The sequence below is a fragment of the Dermacentor variabilis genome, chromosome 11 (genome assembly GCF_050947875.1).
Source record: "Dermacentor variabilis isolate Ectoservices chromosome 11, ASM5094787v1, whole genome shotgun sequence".
NCBI classification, from domain to species: domain Eukaryota; kingdom Metazoa; phylum Arthropoda; class Arachnida; order Ixodida; family Ixodidae; genus Dermacentor; species Dermacentor variabilis.
Window position 1 is genome coordinate 81,420,815 of NC_134578.1, and position 20,383 is coordinate 81,441,197.

Genomic DNA, 20,383 nt, shown 5'->3' on the forward strand with positions numbered 1-20,383 from the left:
TGCCGGCAGCCACACGCTACGAGTACCCCGTTTCAGTCGCTGAGCACTGCACCACTGTGTACCAAGCCGGACGGCTGCAGCGCCTAATACTCCGAACGTCACGCACACTGTATGGCCGTGTCACGGAAGCTCCAGCGCGAATGGAAAGATTCTGCAAAGTCGGGCAGCTATATCAGCCCATCACTGAATGCGGCTTTATCCGTGTTTCTCTTATCTCTGTGCCTCCATTTTTTCAAGCTCAAAGGCGTCGGAGATACGGCATGTCAGTGTCACCTCACGCAGCCCTCGCTGCCCAAAGCTTTTAACTTTTTTTCTTTGCGGGAGCGTCGTACAGGAGACAGCAGACGATACTAGATGGAACAACGTGCCGAACCAAGCGTTTGCCGAGACCGCAGCAGCTGGCGTTCCGTCGAACGGAAAGCGAATCGACCGTTCCTGAACAGGAACAATTAAAAGGACGCGGTTCGTGAAAGTATGAGGCAGCGACCAGCTGCGCCACATACTTGCCGCCTGCGTCACACGCTTTACACGACGCGAAGCGACAAGTCTGTCATGCGCGGCTACCGCGAAATCAACGACCACTCCAGTCAGAGACACTCTCGAAACCACAAATACGACAAACATGTACTATATAGCATACTTCCTTAATACTTGCCTACACTATCTTTGTAAAAAAGAAATGCTATTTCTATTGCGTTCTTTCTATATTAAACCTGGCTATCGACCCCCATTTATTTGCACCACTCCAATCCATCCATCCATCCCCCCATTCCATCCAATCCCATTCTATCCAATTTCATCCCATCCAATCCATCCGATCCAATCCATCCATCCATACATCCACTATGTACTAACCAGAATCCACATAACGGGCATTAGTCAAATGCTCCCCGCAAGGATGGAAGGTGAAAAACGCGTGCTCCCGCCAGCAGGCCAGCGAAAACAACCAAACCAACTATATACTCAATCTGAGTAATAATGACGGTCTTGTCCTATTTCTTGTCTCTTAACGACGTCATCCGGTCGTTATCTCTATCAGCAATAATATACCACGAAGCCTAACCAGCCTCCAGAAAACATGCTCCAGAGTACGTTGCCGCTGTATTTTCCCACGCACATGCAACTACATGCAATCTAGAAGTGGACTGTAGACAAATTGTGCAATAAACAAACGAAGCGACGATGCATTCCCACCTACGAACTTTCGCCGAACTCTCTTCAAGTATCGTAACGCTTCTGCGTACATTTATCTGCCAGCTCGTGGTAACACCGCCGCATAGACGGGCCGCACTGAAGTGCTATTCTGGCCGGCGCCATATTTTGACATGTTTCCAATTGTTTCGAGCCAACCAGAGATGGCTTAGCTGTCGTATGAGCCAGTCAGAGGTGACAACACTGCGAAAATTAACGTTCGCCACATAGTATATACACTCCCGGGGTTCTGTTATGGACATATTGTCTAATTCCGCCATGTTGGCGTTTCGAGCCAATCAGAGAGGGCGTTGCCGCCTTGTAAGCCAATCATATAGCACTTGGCGCGGCGAATGGCACAAACATGGCGGAATTTGACATTGCCCAGAATGGCAAAACCCCGGTCACACCGCACAGCGCCGAAGTAAAGCGGCCTGGAAAGGTTTTGGTTACAACGCCGTGGCGTATAGACGGTCGCTTCGTTTTGCAACGTCACGCCTTCCGCTGCACCCGACACGTTTCGGGCAAGCCGCTGACTTTGAAGTCGGCTTCATTTCCGGTGTTAAGGCGGTAGTAAAATTTCACCCCGGCCAGTGCTACGGATATATATGCCAGTGAAAACAAAGCAAAAAAAAAAGGCAGGAAAAGCAGTAAAAAGGCTGGAAGAGGCCGGTCGATGCCTTACATTTACACTACTATAGTGGGTTTCTGCAGTACGCGACGTACAGCCTCGAGAAAAAGTTTGAATACCAACGGTGCCACGACGTGTTTTTTCTTTCTTTACAGCCTCTGGGTGCCGGCTGAAATCAAATCGTACAGCCTAAGTACGCGTGTTGGGCAAGTGCGATGCAGTGAAGGAATTTCACGCTGCAAATGTGTGCAAGAAAAAAAATATTTTTGATGCCATGGTCTCCAAACTTATGCTTGCGATTGTACACAGCCATCTAAGAGAAACAAATCTCAAGCGACAAAACTTTGATTACACACACACACACACGCAAAACCTAACACAAAACTTAACTAATGACCTTTTCAACTAATTACTTTAGCGCACATATTCCAATCCACCAATTGAAGCCAGTGATTTCACGAGGCACACCCACTTGCAATTAATTTTGAAAATAACACCAATTTTCAGGTAAGCGCAGTCAAACTTTCCAAAAGAAATTAAATTATGGGGTTTTACGTGCCAAAAACACTATGAGGGACGCCGTAGTGGAGGTCTCCAGATATTTGTACCACCTGGGGTTCTTTAACGTGCACCTAAATCTAAATAAACGGGTGTTTTCGCATTTCGCCCCCATCGAAATGCGGCCCCGTGGCCGGGATTCGATCCCGCGACCTCGTGCTCAGCAGCCCAACACCATAGCCACTGACTGAGCAACCACGGCGGGTGTCAAGCTTCCAGTGGAAATGGACCGTTGTTCCACTTACTTTCCTTTAACAAAAAAAAAAATTTATGCAGTGAAGCTCAAAGGTTACTGGAAGCCCAATGGATTTCGTCGCACACTTTGGGAAAGCATATCTCGAAACTGGTGTCATCATCAGAATTCGTTCCAAGCCAATATGGCAACATCAACGGCTACATTTCGCAAATTGTAATATGTGCCGTGTAAAGGAATTAGTTTAGAAGTTAATTAGCAAAAGCTTGTAATTAGTCAAGTGTTCAATTTAATATTTTTTAGCAAATAATGTCTGCCTCTGAGAGTCATCTAGCTCAAAAAAATATGAATGAAGCGACTTTCAGTTCATGTCACGGATGATATTTTTAAAAAATACTGTTAAAGATGAAATAAAACACCCAGTATAAAAAGTTTTCGCGTTTAACATCCTTTCACTCTATATTACGGCGAGTCAACATCTGCAATCAATCGTATTAAACTGGCACATCACATTTCATCCAGATGGGATCATGAACACGAAGTGCAACACATATTTGCTCGTAGACTAAAGTACCAATGTTCACCTCTAGTGCAATGCATAAACGAATGGAACGCGCTACCAGAGAACATTGTCGCTTGCACTGATGCAGCTAGTTTTCAAAGGGAGCTTCTGGAGCATCTCCATGAATAACGGCTGTGTATGTGTACGCGTTTCTTAGAATTATATAGCGCTTTTTTGCTTTGTTTACTCGTGCACATTTAAATGTGTCACTCAACCTTCATACTACACTACTGTGCTTACCAATTCCGAGATTCATTTCAGCGTTCCTGTCATTTATGCGCATTCGGAATTCTGTAATATTTCTTCGTTGCACCTGATTTAAATACCAATAGCATCCTGAATGTCCTTAAACTTCCTTTGTACCACGGTGTTTTCCTTTTACCCAACTCATACCTTTCTTTTTCTTCTTGCTTGTTCAGGTGTTTCTATATCTGACACAGTGGTTTTGTATTGAACCCCCCCTCCCCGCCATGTATTTCTCTTCTGTTCCTTTAGGGTACCTAAATAAATGAATATACACACACATACTCTGCCATATCCTCTCTACATCTACCACGTGACCGGCTTTCCCACACAGGTGAACGCGTCCGTAAGGAAGGGAGTGAGGCCGAGCACGGCCTCCGAGATTTGCGCGCGCCGGGGCGCGCGCAAATCTCTGAAGCCATGGGCCGAGTAACGCAGACTGCAGTGCCACGGCGCGGCGCACACGGCTACGCAATTTCGCGGCCACTTCCCCGCATTTGCTTGCGTGCATGTTTAATAGAGAAGATACTGGAAATGGGGGAGGAGCCGGGTGTTGTACAGCGAAACCAGTTTCAAACGAGGTTTCAACCAGCTATAACCAAGGTCACGTTAATGCAGTCAGATAGATCGGGGGAACGCACGGTGGCGAGTATAGTTAATGAACCGAGACGGGTCTACACTGCTAGAGCCATTACGAGAACGTGTTTTTCTTTTTTCGTTGTTGCAGCGCGTAGGAAGACGGGATCACGAAGTAACCGCGACTGCGCGCATAACGCCATTTCTTTTATTTTTTGTATTCTCCTCTTTGTTACGCCGTAGGCTAGGGCAAAAATTAAGTCTTGGTTTAACTCAGCTTCAAGGACAACTACAACGAAATCTTAAAAGAGCCTAGCATTAAATGCCGCAGATACGGAGCGCCCCCCCCCTCGCAACACGTTACATTTGAAGCATTAGGAGCGAACAAGCACACCACGAAAACTTCGCCAAAGTAGACTTGCCTTTTTTTTTTCTTTTTTGTATCACCGCTCTCCGGAAATGTTGCAGGACCCCCGAAATGTTGAGAAACAGGGCGGCGGCCTTGCCTGGCCTCCGAAATTGCGCTGAAAATCTCGGAGGCCATGTTCTCTGGTATCTGCGTCATATCCGCCAACGACGCGTCGTCTGCTAAGTCGATGTTTAAAGGCTGTCAGTAGACAGTTACCGGAAGCTCGCGGATTCGCCAAGATAGTTCCGGCAGTACGTGCATGTATTACTCGATAATATATAACCAGTTTTAGCAAGAGTGAAATTTCGTTGCATTAAGCTTCTGAAGAAGGATGCAAAATGAAAAAAAAAAAAAACAGTTTAGTTACATTTGCGGAATACACATCTCGAATTGAGAAACGTGCTTCTTGCACAGAATGTACTTTGCATAGAAAAGGGTGCAAATCGATTCAACGGCTGTTTAACGCATTTCGCACCCAAGATAAGCAACGCTAAAGAAATGTCTCCCATCTGTGCACTATAGCACGGGGCTACTGCAACGGGGCTAACGTAAAAAAAAAAAAAAAGAAGAAAAAGCAACGAAGCGCGATGAAATTCGGACATGTCTATAACGTTGGAAACATCGATGGCGAGGGAAGTCGTCCACGGTCACAAAGGTGCTTAGCTACGGCATCCGAAGCCAGCAGACAGCCGAACACTACTGAAAGACGCCGTGCTTAATTAAACAAAACTCGGCACGAATACCGTGTTTGCTGCCATGAACCCAACCCAATACAAGTAACGCGACTTGCAGTCTTAATCGTACTTCAAGGCTAATAGGAAATAAATTTTTGACCACGTAAAAAAAGCGCCTATAGCTTCGGGCAGTGTCGATGCAGTCCAGCATCCGTGCGACATTTTTCCGTCTGACAAACATCTGTAAGTGCGTCACGAAAGAGCTATAGCTGAAATGGACATTTTTTTTTCAGACTTAAAGACTGAAGGACAATCGCCGCCATTGTTGCTCGTGGAAATGACTCAGAATCCGGAAAGTTTAGAACCAACGCGCTGCTTCGGCACGCAAGCCCGTCAGACGAACCGCGTGACCCACTGAAAGTCTAGGATATGGGTACTATATGATAGGATATGCACCCCATGTCTTGCGCCATATGGGCCGGTTTTTACTGGACCTTACATCCGGCGCTCATACAACATGTATGTATGTATGTATGTATGTATGTATGTATGTATGTATGTATGTATGTATGTATGTATGTATGTATGTATGTATGTATGTATGTATGTATGTATGTATGTATGTATGTATGTATGTATGTATGTTGTGTAAAGTGCAGTGAATCACAAAAGCTTACGAACCGCGGGATCTGAAAAAAAAGTTGAATATATCCGCAGCCTCACAAACGCAGCCTGCTGATATTCGCACTTACCAGCCTCTGCTATATCGTTTGCGCGAAGAGGCATTGTGACGTACGGTTTTCACCGGTTGCTGTTACAGGCTGCTCGAAAATTCGTTTCCTTCCCGAGATCCCGCCGTTCGTAAACGTTTGCGGTCGACTGTCCTACGCGTTTGCTTGTTTTCACGACCACGAAAAGTATGCGCGCCACCACGCTCTACAATATCACTGGACGCGTCACGCGATTTAGGGTCTGAATTACGATTCGCGAACAGGAGGAGAGAAGGGGGGAGAGGGGAATAGACTCGTGCGATTCTGCGGCATGCACCCAATACTCAGAAAAACGCAAGTCTCCGCTCGGACGCGTTCGGGTGTCCAGGCAAAACATACACGCTACAAGAGAGAACTGATCGTTAATCCTTCATTTCTTTTTTTCCTCGAGTGAGAGTGTTACACTCTAGAAACAGCTGCACCCTTTGGGGTGTGTATCTGCCACACAACGATGATCGTCATCTGTCTTGCCCGCATTTCCTTTCTTTGACGCTGCGAGCCCGGTACTTCCAAGTCACGAACGGCATGCGCGTTATCAGCAGGACAGAGCATTCTCGACAGGGAAGTAGCGGGCGCAGCGTTTTCAAGGAAGGAAACGCAAGCAAGACAGCAGATGACGATTATCGTTGTGTAACAGATATACACCCCAGAGGGTGTACATTAGTTTAACACTCTTAAAACAGTTTCACCCTTTGGGGTGTATATTTGTCCCACAACAATAATCGTCATCTGCCTTGCTTGCGTTTCCTTTCCTGAAAACTCGGCGCTGGCTACTTTGCTGTCGAGAATGCTGCGTCACACTGACAACGCGCATGACGCGTTCGTGACTGGGAAGTACTGGGCTCGCAGCGTTAAAGAAAGGAAACGCGGGCAAGACAGATGACGATTATTGTTGTGGGACAAGATACGCCCCAAAGGGTGTAAAATTTTCTAAGAGTGAAGAGTGCAGTGGATGTACACACTCTTAAGCAAAATTACACCCTTTTTCCACACAACAATAATCGTCATCTGCCTTGCTTGCGTTTCCTTTCCTGAAAACTCGGCGCTGGCTACTTTGCTGTCGAGAATGCTGCGTCACACTGACAACGCGCATGACGCGTTCGTGACTGGGAAGTACTGGGCTCGCAGCGTTAAAGAAAGGAAACGCGGGCAAGACAGATGACGATTATTGTTGTGGGACAAGATACGCCCCAAAGGGTGTAAAATTTTCTAAGAGTGAAGAGTGCAGTGGATGTACACACTCTTAAGCAAAATTACACCCTTTTTCCACACAACGATAATCGTCATCTGTTTTGCTTGCGTTTCCTTCCTTGAAAACGCCGCGCTCGCTACTTCCCTGTCGAGAATGCATTCTTAGAAAAATTTACGCCCTTTGGGGCTTATCTTGTCCCACAACAACAATCGTCTTCTGTCTTGCCCACGTTTCCTGTCTTTAACGCTGCGAGCCCGGTATATCCCAGTCACGAACGGCATGCGCGTTATCAGCATGACCGAGCATGCTCGGTCATGCTGATAACGCGCTCGCAGCGTTAAAGAAAGGAAACGCGGGCACGACAGACGACGATCGTCGTTGTGTGGCAGATATACACCCTAGAGGGCGCACTTGTTGCTAAAGTGCACCGCTGTAAGCGCTGCAAGCGTGACGTGTGCAACTTTATACACGGGCATTGCGGCCGCGCCACGCGCGCGCTGACAGCTATACGACGCCCACGACTAGACATAAAAATGGCGGAGGAAAAAGCGAGGTGGGGGGGGGGGGGGGAGGCTAGTATTAATCAAAACCATCTGCAGCCCGGTGGCCCGCTGTGCTGATAGCGCTCAAGCGTCGTTGCTGAGAGAAGACGGAATAACGGCACGCGGCGAGGATATACTATGGGATATTATTAAAACACTTGCCCCGACGTTATCTGCCAAGGTATACGACTTAAAGAGGACTCTCCGAGGGGGCCCTATGCTTACAGCTGGTGCACACCTGACGCAAGAAGTATGTAAGCGCAAATACGCACGCACGCACACTCATCACTTGTCCATTTCTTTTGTGTTGCGCGCGTTTCTTTTTTTTCTTTCCACGCTCGCTCACTAGCGTCGAGATACCCACCGATCGAAGCTATGCTCGAATTTGCTAAGAGAAAACAAAAAACGAGTGCTTTATTACTCAATATGCTGACGGCTTAATTAAATGATTTTTGTTTCTTTCTTTGTTCACTGTATACGGACGTTCCAAACAGGTTGAAGCAAGAAGGATCTACGTCACAGAGAAACGAAAAAAAAAAATTCTTCGGGAAACTGATACGTAAAAGCGTTATGCATAACAGCAGCCGAAAGTTCGGTTTCGCGCTACTGAGCTCGAGATGACGATGATTATGGTTTTTTTTTTTTTTTTTTTTTTGCGCGAGGTCCAGTTGTGGTCAAACAGCGCCAAGCCAAAGCCAGAGCGCGAGGTCGATCGCGGGTTCAAATCCAACCCCGGCTGCCGCGCTTCGATGCGGACGAAGTGCAAAAAAAAAAAAAAAAAAGAAAGAAAATTACATTCGTGTATTGGCATCAAAATCGATCAGGAGGGTACACGCCACAACGACGCACACGCCTCATAATCGTATCGTAGTTTCGGCATGTAAAAAAGAAAAAAAAGCAGAATTTCGTCGAGCTATTTCAAAATTTGGAAGATCCGTTTGTCCGCTCTGTGGTAGCAGTGCGTTCGTGAGCCCAGAAACCTTCCGGTCCACGCGTTTTCGACAGTCAAGTTAGCCAAGCAAAAAAAAAAAAAAAAAAAAGAAGTATTTCTGTCCTAAAGTTTACTACATAGGCACGCACATGCTCGATGTGTTTCACATGGCGAACGTGCCCCATGTGTCCACAGCTCACGCATGCAGCTTTCATGTGGCACTTAACAGTGAAATTGATTTTTTAAACATTGCAACTCTAACAGCAAGGCTGGTCCCAGCTGGGCGAGTCATATGTTCGTAGGCTATTGTCGCTTGTGTTGACCAAATGGGCTTAACTGGAAGTATTTTGGGAACTCCGTAAGCATGAGGGCCTGCACACTGAATCAACACGCCGCGCCGGTGCGTGGGCATGCAGATAATCTAGCGGTTCCAAAGTATCCCAGCAGACAACATGGGCCATACTAAGTGTACGCCCGAATAGACAACTTGCTACTGTCTTGCTCAGAGTGCAAACAATTTCCTTAGTGGGTACGTGTCGAATTCTTGCCCAATAACCCCTGAATAGATGTGCCAGTAACTCAGGGGACCAGTTGCAATGCATGCTTACTGACCTCGAGAGGCAAAGCAGAAGGGTGGGTCTAAAAAGTAATCTGCAGAAAACTAAAGTATATGTTTAACAGTCTCGGAAGGGAACAGCAGTTTACGATAGGTAGCGAGGCACTTCAAGTGGTAAAGGTACCCGCCGTGGTTGCTCAGTGGCTGTGGTGTTAAGCTGCTGAGCACGAGGTCGCGGGATGGAATCCCGGCCACGGCGGCCGCATTTCGATGAGGGCGAAATACGAAAACACCCGTGTACTTAGATTTAGGTGCACGTTAAAGAACCCCAGGTGGTCAAAATTTCCGGAGTCCCCCACTACGGCGTGCCTCATAATCAGAAAGTGGTTTTGGCACGTAAAACCCCATAATTATTATTATTAAGTGGTAAAGGAATACATCTACTTAGAGCAGGTAGTGACCGCGGATCCGCATCATGAGACTGAAATAATCGGAAGAATAAGAATGGGCTGGGGTGCGTTTGGCAGGCATTCTCAGATCATGAAGAGCTCCAGGTTGCCATTATCCCTCAAAAGAAAAGTGTATAGCAGCTGTGTCTTACCAGTACTCACCTACGGGGCAGAAACCTGGAGGCTTACGAAACGGGTTCTACTTAAACTCAGGACGACGCAACGAGCTATGGAAAGAAGAATGGTGGGTGTAACGTTAAGGGATAAGAAGAGAGCAGATTGAGTGAGGGAACAAACGCGAGTTAATGACGTCTTAGTTGAAATCAAGAAAAAGAAATGGGCATGGGCAGGGCATGTAATGAGGAGGGAAGCCTAGCAGGGGGCGGCAGAAAGTAAGGTGAACGCATGAGATTAAGAAATTTGCAGGGACAACATGACCACAATTAGCACATAACCGGGGTAGTTGAAGAAGTATGGGATAGGCCTTTGCCCTGCAGTGGGCGTAGCCAGGCTGATGATGATGATGGATGTACCAAATAAGGTGAAACAAGGGGTACACGTGTACCCTTAAATTCGCAGGACACAAGTCCATGCCCATACAGTCGCCTACTATTATTACTAGAGGGAACTGTGTGGCTGCGATCGTTCAGCCACCATTGGAATGACGGTTAGAAATACATGGATTTGTCTGACTTTGGTGCTTGTGACTTCAGACGTACTTGTGGCTCCCTTTATCGCGGTTTATCTGCCTTCATTGCCCTATATAAAGCATTTTAAATCAATCTATACATTTTTTTTAATGCAGAGGGCAATAAGATTCTGCGAACGCGCATAATCGCAGCTAACTGAAGCGGTTCCGCTTCAATTCCGCATGGCATGAAGACACCATTAAACAATTTACAGCGATTAATCATCACGATGAAAATACCGTATATATTGTAGTGGCGTTCACATGCCTCCTGGGGCGACTATCGCGCTCTTTTTATAATTTTGCTTGCTTTTAGAAGCACCCTTAAAACCACTAATAATGATTGTAGAGGCTGACAGAGTGAAAAATCCAAAGTTGCTGCCATTGCAGAACACAATGACACTTGCTCATTATTAAAAGCAAATTGTGAAAACTAAACTCGCTAGGTATGCCCAATCGAGCCACCATGGTATCAATAACCACTGATAGCAAACAATTTTTAAGCTTTGTGTGGCTGCTCCACGTATTTGTTCTCCATTGTGCTGTCGGTAATGCTTCAGTAACCAAGAGCAAACGCTATTATTGGCAAAGTGAAATCTGTGGCCGCATGGCATCCGTGGCGTAATGGTTTCAATATCGGACTTCTCTGCTAGAGTTCCGGAGCTCGAATCCTGCCGTTGGACAATTGTCTATGTTTATTTAACCATTATACAATGCAGTAATTTCTTGAAAATGAGTCACGATGCCGTTTAACTCCAGAAGGACGAAGTTTGGGCAAGCATATACGTACTAACCAGCATTCGCACGCTGGTCGAACCGTCCTCTGCTGGGCCTCCCGCCGATACTAGCGCTCTAGTGATTCTATGAAACTCTACGGCAATACGTCAGCCCGCAAGAGGCTCTCGCTAAAGCGAACACGGCAAAGCGCGGTGACGTCACGCGCAACAACGCTTTTTGACGGGAAAGCATCAAATTGAGCGAAAAATTCCGGCGTCTGTAGCAGAGAAACGGCTCCTGAATTCCCATTGGCCGCGACGCCGCGTCACGTGCGCGCCTCGACGGAGCAGAGGTGGCGAAAGGGAACGTGCGCATGCGCGCCAGGTGCTGCGTGAGGAGAGAGGGCATCGCCGCGACGCCACGTCACCTCCTCTCTCCGAAGCCTGCGTCACCCGCGCGCTCCTTGTCCGCGCTCTAACTGCGCCTCGGTAATCGCTATGATGTGATTAATGTACAAAGAAATTGGAAAGTTTGGCAGCACGTTACACTCCTGGTCGAGTCCCAATCGGCCACTAGCTTTTCCACAACACTGCACAGCTGCCGACGATTTGAGTTGGCAACCGTGGCGCCATGTCGAGTTGAACCTCGGACACTGGCCGCGTGCTGCGTAGTAAATAAAAAGTCACTGGCCGTGCGAGCCAATCGTGAACGAGAACCAGAGGACGCTTATCAAAACGTCTACTGCTGCGGGGGGTGGCTCGTTATTGCTCAGAGCGCGGAAAAGACTGGAACAGGACAAACGACGCCATACCGTTCGCCACTGCTGACGCGTACGTCTGTATTGCCAGTTTTCTGTTTTTCATTTTTAAAACAAAAAAAAAACAAAAAGAAAGGTGTCCTCTACTGTTCGCCGCTAATCCGCTTGCGACACCGTCTGAATGGAACAGTCAGAGGTCAGAAAAGTACAATGCGCGAGAATTTCTGCCAGCTCGAAGCCGGTTCTTGTTCCTGATGGCTGACGCGATCGGTACGCATTTCGGTGCTCTACAGAAAGACCGCACCCATGGCACTATTTTCTACTTGCAGAGGAGCGTGGACGTCCCGTCGGCTACATGCATTTGTCCCAATATACAGCGTTGCAACAAATCTGGAACAGTAAACGGGTCTTGACGCTTGCACACCGCTTCAGACATTGAGAAGGCACTGCTGGTGATAACGTCACAACGCTATATAGATGACCCTGCCGTTTGACTAAAACGTGCTTTTTGCACTACTGTCTACATCGTCACCACAAAAATGCACAAGTGTGAGAAGATAAAAGTGCAGCTGTACTTGCAGGGCAAGTGAAATTGTGGAACGATGTGCCCGACGAGTGTTTTTATGACACTAGCTTCAGGAAAGAAGTCCACCATTTGAAAATATAACGCGTGTCTTCTGGTGCGAGACTACGTGCGAACAAATGAAGGCACAATAGACGCGATAAAGAGAACGAAATGGTAGGAAAACGGCTAAATAACTTGAATTACGGGATAGGGGTGCTCCAATGTGAATGAACACGGCTGGCAAGCCGTGTTGGCGAGCAAGCAGACGACAATTACCATTCCGTGCCGAGAGCAGACGGCCCAAATTCGCGGCGGGTCAGCGAAAAAACGAGGCAAAAACGCTCGCTTCTGTGGGCTGCGCGATAAGATAGAGTGTGTACGGACGGATGCGAAGATTCTCAAGACTTTCAGGGCGCACCGTTCACGAAGGGAACGAGGCAGCGGAAAAGAATAAGAGCACCATCAGCAAGTCCAAAAGATCGTGCGAGAACGAAAAACGCTGAAACAGACGGCACAGAACGACCGCGCCTATCTTTGCCGCCAACGGCGTTTTTCTCTTTCTCTCCCTTCTTTTACGAAGGCCACATCATAGAGGCCACATCAAGACGCGACTCGCGATCACGACCGTGCGCTTTATAGAGCGTGATGTTTCAGAAAACAGCACCGCTGCGTCTGTAAGAGGCGTTGGAAGGAATAAAGCATCGGCCGATGACGTTTGCCCCCGTTGAAGCAGAGCAATCGACAGCCGCGCGACACATGATGTAGTGCACTTTCATTGCCGCCTCTTGGCTCCCGCGGACTCGGCATTGTTTCAGATAACATCAGATAAGCGTCGGAGTGCTGCAAAGCGTATTGCGTGGCATTGAAAATACGGCACTGCTTAAGAGCAGTCTACATTAAGGACTTATCTATTTCTTTTAGTTTTTTTTTGTCCCTATAAGAACATCACATGGTCACTTCGCAACAGTAAATTCTACGCCAGCTGCTCTAATCAGCAAAAGATAGAACGAAATAGGCGATACTACAAGAGATATATCGCGGACTTCGTCGAAGGCCGCTGTACACATTATACGGTCGACAGCAAAGAGAATATCGTTTAACCACAAGAAAAATGTTTACTGTGACGCGCGATTAGTGACGACACTGAGTCGAAGTAGCCGACAAGGATATGTATGCAATCAAATCATTTTGTTGCTAAGCATACAGCCGCCAGCTTGGACGAAAGCTCGGAAAATCATGTTCGCAGTACTACAATTCAAGTTGAGCATTTTCTCGCTAAAAGAAAATCGCAATACGCCAGAACACCAATGCTATCAATTCCCGCGCTTTGACTTTTCTGGCTAAAAAAAAATAAAAAGAGAGAGAGGTGGAGGGGTGCATCTTAGAATAAGACATAGGGAATTGCGCAATTAATCGAGTGAGAGCCGAGTGATGAATCAGGCGGGGAAAGCATAGCCCGCAAGAGACGGCAGCAATATGTCACGCATTCTGGCAAATAATCCACGAAGTCCCAATACACCGCACTGTCAATTAATCAGTGGACAAAATTACATTCTGCCGTCGTCTACCTGATGAGGGCAGTAAGTGCTAGAAATTAACGTGGAACACATGTAAAAGTCAGACTGATTACGAGCACCAAGCTGTGGCGATACGATAAATGTAACCTAAGGTCAGATTTTACCCATTTAGCGAGTGCAACCCTACGCTAATCCGAAAAGCTGCCTGCATTAATGAGAAGCGGATGTTACTTCGCATTACAAGCGATTACCAATGATATCTGAGAAATATTGGGCCGAGAAAAAAAAAAGAATCGAACCTCCTCCGCAAGCGTTCTAAAAAAACGGTGTTAATAAAGAAAAAGAATGATTATGCACGCGACAAAAAAGACGATACCGATATGCTACGCACGAGCTACTGGCCACCATCGCAGAGTCGGAATCTTTTTTGGGCGGGTTCCGGTGCGAACAGGTTAGAACAGCTCCCCCGATGGTCCGTAGGGGACTTCCCCAGCACATCAGAAACGTATTAGACGGAAACCACAATAACCAGAACAGCGGATAGACTTCGATAAAATAGCGAGTTAAAAAAGCCAGCACATCCGATGAATAAGAAAGAAAGAAACGGGAACAGCACCCTCCGAAGGAGCAAGAAAAAAAAAAAAGGATTAGCCACTCGCCACGTTAGCAGTGCACTGCTGACCTAAGAACGCAAAAGCGCGAAAATTCGGACGCACTTACGCTTCAATCACAAGACACGGGGAGTTGGGGAAAGACCCGCGGAAAAAAAGTATTCAACGCTGGCGCGCAATAGGTCGCATCGCCGATTCGATCACCCCCGAGGGTCGCGCCAAAGGGACGCGGTTGCTTCTGCTAGCACTCTGCGTTTGCAGAAACTCGCGATCGAAAGCTACGAAAAAAAAAAAAGGAAATGCCAGTGGCGTACCGTGGAAATCGCACAGTTCGAGGTGATCAGGCTCAGGTCGGCGTGGTGGAAGGCCGATTCCGAGGGCAGCCCCGGCACAATACCGCGTTCTTCGGGATGTTGCCGCGTTCGCCGACTAGCGCGCGCTCATCAGCCCGCGCTACGGCATGCTCCGCATTTGCACGTTCGCGGTGGGATCGGGTCGGAAGAAAAAGAAAAAAAGAAAACGCCCCAACGGAACCAGTTAAACAAGAGAAGAAAAAAAAGAACAGGGAAAGAAGAACGCGCAATGCACAACGTAGCGGTTTCGCAGCGCGCAGGCTGGTTAGCCGCGTCGGGCCAGCCAGCGGCGGAGTGGGGGGGGTTGCCCAAGCGACGCGCTACAACAGGGGTGGCACGTTCGCGCTTGCAAATAAGCTGGGAGGAGAGCGAGGGAGCAGACGGCGAACCAAACTTTACCTGATCCTGCTGGCGTCGGTCGCCGCCGTCTCCCGGAAACGATGAACACGTCGCTCGGCGTCGCAGTTTTTGGCGCCGGCGCGAGCGACGCCGTCGTGCACTGCAGCAGCTGATCGGCGATCGTTCCCCCGGCGGCGTCAGCTCGGACGACGATCGCGGACGCTGTTGTACCGCTGCCGCGCTCGCACGCTGACCGGATGCCGCCGCATGGTGAACCGACGCGGGGAACGCTTGCACAGCTTGCACCACTCAACCCCACGCTCAACGGTAAACGCCCGCACACGAACCGCCGCACAGCGAGCGCCCTTTTCGACTCTGGCGCGAACTCGCGAAGCCAGCCGGTCTTGGATCGAGCGCTGGATTCGGGTACGTGGCTGCCGAGCTCAAACACCCGCCAGATTCAGCAGACCGAAACAACAAACGCAGGCTTCGGATTAGTTTCCCGCCGTAGACAGCAATCCGAACGCGATCCAACCGATGCTTTCAAAATGGCGGCCTCCTTGCGAAGCACGCACTAGCGCGTTTAAAGTGGCGAAGCTGTCGAGTAACTAGTACCGAACTACAACTCCCCCTTCGGCACGAAGGTTGCGACATGGCCCATAAAACGATCACCTACATTAAGGCGCCGCTGTACAACGGCGTCGGCCGATACGTGTGCCAGCTCCAACGGCTCACGCTGACCTTCTGCAAGACGCACGGCAGCAGCCGCGGAATGCGCGAGTACATCGAGCGGGAGCTGGTAAACTTCGCTCGCGAGAACCCGGGCATCGTGGTGTACCTGAAGCCACGCCGGCACCGCGACCCGTACATCGTGGGGGAGTACCTGAACGGCGAGCGCGACATGATGCGCGCCAACGACCTCACGGCGAGGGAGCTCGTCAAGTGGATCGACCACTTTCGCACGCGCTCCGGCGAGCCCATCGCGCTCATCAACAAGTACTTGCGCACCGACTACCCGAGCATCCAAGGTCCGTACCGCGTTCTATCGGCTGGTGGGCTCATTCCAACGTGGACAGCGGCACAGCTGCGACTTTTAACGCGTTTACGGCGACCGGTGTCGTTGAAACACGAGGAGAAAGTTTCCTAGCGCTAACAAACCAGGTGGCACGGGCTGCCGTGATACACTAAGGTCCCCGATTCGCGAACTACTCGCACCAGAAGAACAAAAAAAAATAAGAAAATTGAAGTGCACCGTAAACATCTAGCACGCTGAAGGTAACACGACCTGCGCGTTTCGCATGGATAGAGAATGAGAGGCACATTTGCAATGCATACGGCTACATCATTAAACAACTCACAGCGATTTATCATCACGATAGAAAGGCCGTATATATTGTGGTGGCGTTCACATCCCTGCTGGGACGACTATCGTGTTCTTTTTAGATTTTTTGCTTGCTTTTACAGGCCCCATTAAAACCACTAATAATGATCATCGAGACTGATGCCGTGAAAAATCCAAAGTTGCTGCCGTTGCAAAACGCAAGGTCTCTTGCTCATTATTAAAAGCACATTGCGAAAACTAAACTCGCTAAATGTGCGCAATCGAGCCGCCATGGTCTCAATGACTACTGATAGCAAACAATTTATAAACTTGATGTGGTTGCTCCACGTATTTGCTCTCCATTGTGCTGTAGGCAATGCTTCAGCAGTGGCATAGCTAGGTCGTCTGGCACCCAGGGCCCTTAGCTCTTCTGTCACGCCTCCCCCCCGGGTGTAGTCGAGGAAGGCGAGGATATTGACAATTTTCGGGTGTCTTCAGACGTATATGACACCCCCCCCCCCCCCTGTTGCTACGCCACTGTGCTTAAGTAACCAAAAACAAACGCTGTTGGCAAAGTGAAATCTCTGGGCAGCTGATGAAAGGCATTTGGTAATAGGTCATGTTATCAGAGAGCTCTAGTTTTGCCTTAGCAGCCGTGTTAATAATGTGAAGTGGGGTAGATGCTTTCCAATGTGGTAATACAGAATGACTAAAACCCCCCAACAGAGAAGGGCACTTCCTAACTTTGAAGTGAGTGAATAGGTGCACTGTCGTCGTGGAGACAGTTCGTTTCAGTTCTGTTGCTGAACAGAGATAACACAATCTGTAAGAACATCCCAGAGCACTCGCCCCAAGTGCGGTCTAAGTCGTTTCTGCAGTCTGCCTCAAAAGTTTACTTACTGCGGGATCTGAGAAAAAAGCTGAGCATTTTTGCATCAGGTATTCGAACTTTGATTACGTACTCGTATAGACGAATAACGTAGCATTGTTAATGCGATTACCATTCTTTGCCTACTTCTCACATTTTATGCCTATCTAGCTATATAGCGACCTACACCAACCCAGTGGCCCTTTTCTACTAGTTCGGATCACATAGGCCGTTTTGTCGTTACAGAGGGCAAATGGCAACCATGAAGTGTTTTTTGAATACTGCAAAAGGACATGAAAATTCAGGACTCAGAATCAGCATGGCACACGATGTTGCATCTTCATATTTGTGTTTATGCAAAGAAAGCTGTTTTTATTGTGCCAAATACAAGGAGATGGTTAACCTTTCTCTGCATACATGTAGGTCCTGCTTCTGGCATCTAACAGCGGTATTTAAACACAAATTTATTTTTCGTGTTCCCAACATAGTCAGCAATAAGAACCTACTTCAAAAAAGATTATATCCCTAAGCTCTCTTAAGGTCTCAGTATATGTATCCTTTCGTTCTTCTTTTAATCCTTCCTTTAATTTGACTTTGCCTAGGTTTCTGGACACCATTCACGAACCGGCCAACAGAGCAGAACCTCACCAAGTTTCCAAACGAGGAACTGGGCAAGTTCAAATCTGTATTTCCAAGCGCGACCGAGCAGCTCAAGGAACTGGCTGCCCAAGACAGCCCAGAGACGTCACAAGCAAAGGACTGATAGCTGTGTTACGACTTTCAGTACTAGTAAGCAAATAAAACGTTTTTTTTTTCTGTTGCTGCTGTGAATGTTTCTGCTATGAATGTTTCTGCTATGAATTCCAATATTAGTAACGCTGCCCTATGTTTCCTGCATTTCACAAAATGCTTATCTTGAATGATAAATAGCAGCCTCATTAATCCCAGCGCTGGTACTATATCATTACTGCTAGACAAATTATTTTGATTATGTTGATGAAGTTCTCGTGATACAGCTTGGAATAGAAGTCAAGCACACAAATTCTTGTGCATGGCATTCTTACTCTTCCATCCTTTGAGGTGTAACGCAGTCACACCTGATACTAGCTCTTCACTGTGGCGTGCATACTACTTGGTCTCTGCAACAGCTGCAGAAAGAACAGTAAAACCACACTTGGAACTAACTTACCTGAGCAAATATTTCTGCTGAATGAAGTCGTAAAGAAGTATGCGAGAGAGTTACTTTAGACCTTGTACTAAGTAATTTCAGTTAACCAAACTTCATACTAAGGAATTTTTATGCATATGACTGAAGAGAAAGACTAAATAACTTTAGGCCGATAAAGTATTCTTTCACCGCTTTATTATGCATGGTAGGACAAGACTTGCCTGCTGTGTGATCCTGTGAGATACAGTCTGCAATGTGTTACTAATTTCAGGTATGAGGAAGCTGCGTCAAGAACCAATTACACAGGCGAAACAAAGATTCGCAGGAACAATAATTATCATTCGCATGAATCCTCACTATCTGACTGGTACCCCTTGCTTCCGGCAAAATTGCTTAGTCGAATGATTAGCAGACACTGCATTGTTTCTTTATGCGTCATCTGTCACTATCATTTTAGTGCAACTACTGAAAAAAATTGGCCGACGATTACGCTTCTTGGTAATGCAATGTTTGAGCACAACGGCTGCCTTATTTCAACAACAGGTAACTGCATACAGAACACGCAGTGCCAAACGGAGGCGGTTGTGCATTTCGGATTGGGCCAGCACACACCGCGATCCGCCGCTATCAAGCCGGTGCTCCGGCGATGCGCCATCTTATAGTATTTCACTGCAGCGGACAGGAAGGGGGGAAGATTAGCAATTATTATTTAATGTTTCTTCTGAGGTGGGGTGAAGAAACGGGTGGAGACCAGGGGTATTGAGTAGAGGTCACAAACTCATTCACTCACAGACAGGCGTCAATGTGGCCGCACAAGGTTGGGATGGAAAGCAGAAGTAAGGGGACGAAATGCTAAAACTGTCCTTCGAGTCACCGCAACGACACTGCGCCAGGTAAGGAGAGGTATAGGGGAAGAAGAGAAAAAGACAGCCAGGCGCAAACACTACCAGAGGTGTCAAATGCCACTGAGGAACGGGCCCCGCAAACGGAGAAGCGAGAGACACGGCTGAGAGCCGTACAGCCACGCGACGCGGAGGAGCGGAGAGCCATGGGATCACGCGCGAGGCTGCAAGGAGCGCCCACCGCCGGCGCTGCGGCATTGCCACGACAGTGGGAGTCTGTTTAGACTGACAAAATATTTCTTCAAGACTCTGTTCTCGCAAATTTCACAATATAATAGATTTACTACTTGATTAGACTAGAAAATGAAGCTGAAAGCTTTATTTTTGAATTTCGTGCCGGAACACCAGTGCTGGTAAGTCAGTGTGACATCACGGATTTCAAGGTATCTCCTTTTGTATTCTGGCCATCGTGGTAGAGTAAAAGTTCTTGAAACTTCCATATCTCAGTCTTAGGCGCCTTCACAATATGGTATACTCCATCTTTAGTGTAGTAGTCACCACATATCAGCTGACCAGGGCTGCCCTCTGGGCAGGAGCGATGGGGCGCGTAAAGAATAAAACACTTGGCGTTCGGTTCTGAAAGGGCGTGCTTGTCGTCTTGCATACTCCACTCCTTCGCGGCCTGCCAGCGCGGCCTGACAGGAATGCTACGTGACATTCAGCAATAAAAGATTAACTATTTGCCTGCACATACAGCATAAAATCCACGACATCACAGTGAGATGGTGCAGCAGCTTCAAGGTGCCATCGCCATCAGTCTTTATTTTTCGCATTTTTTCTGGCTTACCAAGTTTTCTATAACGGTAAAGTGGCTTTTCTCTCTCTCTTTCTCTCTCTCTCTCTTTTTTTTGGTATCATACAAGAGTAATTTACTAGTACTGCTCAAATAAATTTTCTCTTTATTGTCCTTTTAATGCGACAGCATTGCAATGATAAAATCTCAGCCGTATAGGGAGCATCCTCCCTATGTAGTGGTGGGATAGGAGTACAACGGCCACGGCGGCTGCATTTTGATGGGGGCAAAATGCGAAGACACCCGTGTACTTAGATTTAGGTGCACATTAAAGAACCCCAGGCACCCGAGGTAGAAGTACGAGTGA

At 47.7% G+C, this 20,383-nt stretch overlaps 2 protein-coding genes across 4 annotated transcripts in view; one reads left to right on the forward strand and one right to left on the reverse strand.

Annotated features, from left to right (window-relative positions):
* Positions 1 to 15,389, reverse strand: part of LOC142563722 (uncharacterized) — a 67,962-nt gene extending 52,573 nt beyond the window's left edge. The window contains exon 1 of one of the 3 annotated variants that reach the window (XM_075674317.1): positions 15,085 to 15,389. Coding sequence is in view for 1 of the 3 variants with exons in the window: in XM_075674316.1 (XP_075530431.1) it covers positions 14,113 to 14,129 (17 nt within the window). In the remaining 2 variants the exon portion in view is untranslated. Of the gene's footprint in view, positions 1 to 14,112; positions 14,145 to 14,646; positions 14,779 to 15,084 lie in introns of those variants that run through there. The other 2 variants (XM_075674318.1, XM_075674316.1) reach the window with 2 other exon arrangements.
* Positions 15,390 to 15,542: 153 nt separating this feature from the next.
* mRpL43 (mitochondrial ribosomal protein L43) lies at positions 15,543 to 18,033 on the forward strand. Its single transcript, XM_075674320.1, has 2 exons — positions 15,543 to 16,052; positions 17,816 to 18,033. Exons 1-2 carry the CDS (start codon positions 15,677 to 15,679, stop codon positions 17,974 to 17,976), a joined length of 537 nt encoding a protein of 178 aa, XP_075530435.1. The 5' UTR covers positions 15,543 to 15,676; the 3' UTR covers positions 17,977 to 18,033.
* Positions 18,034 to 20,383: the final 2,350 nt, after the last annotated feature.

Coding starts and splice junctions, on each gene's coding strand:
- mRpL43 (XM_075674320.1), top strand. CDS start 15,677: ATGGCCCATAAAACGATCACCTACATTAAGGCGCCGCTGTACAACGGC. Junction 16,053..17,815: donor CGACTACCCGAGCATCCAAG/GTCCGTACCGCG, acceptor GACTTTGCCTAG/GTTTCTGGACACCATTCACG.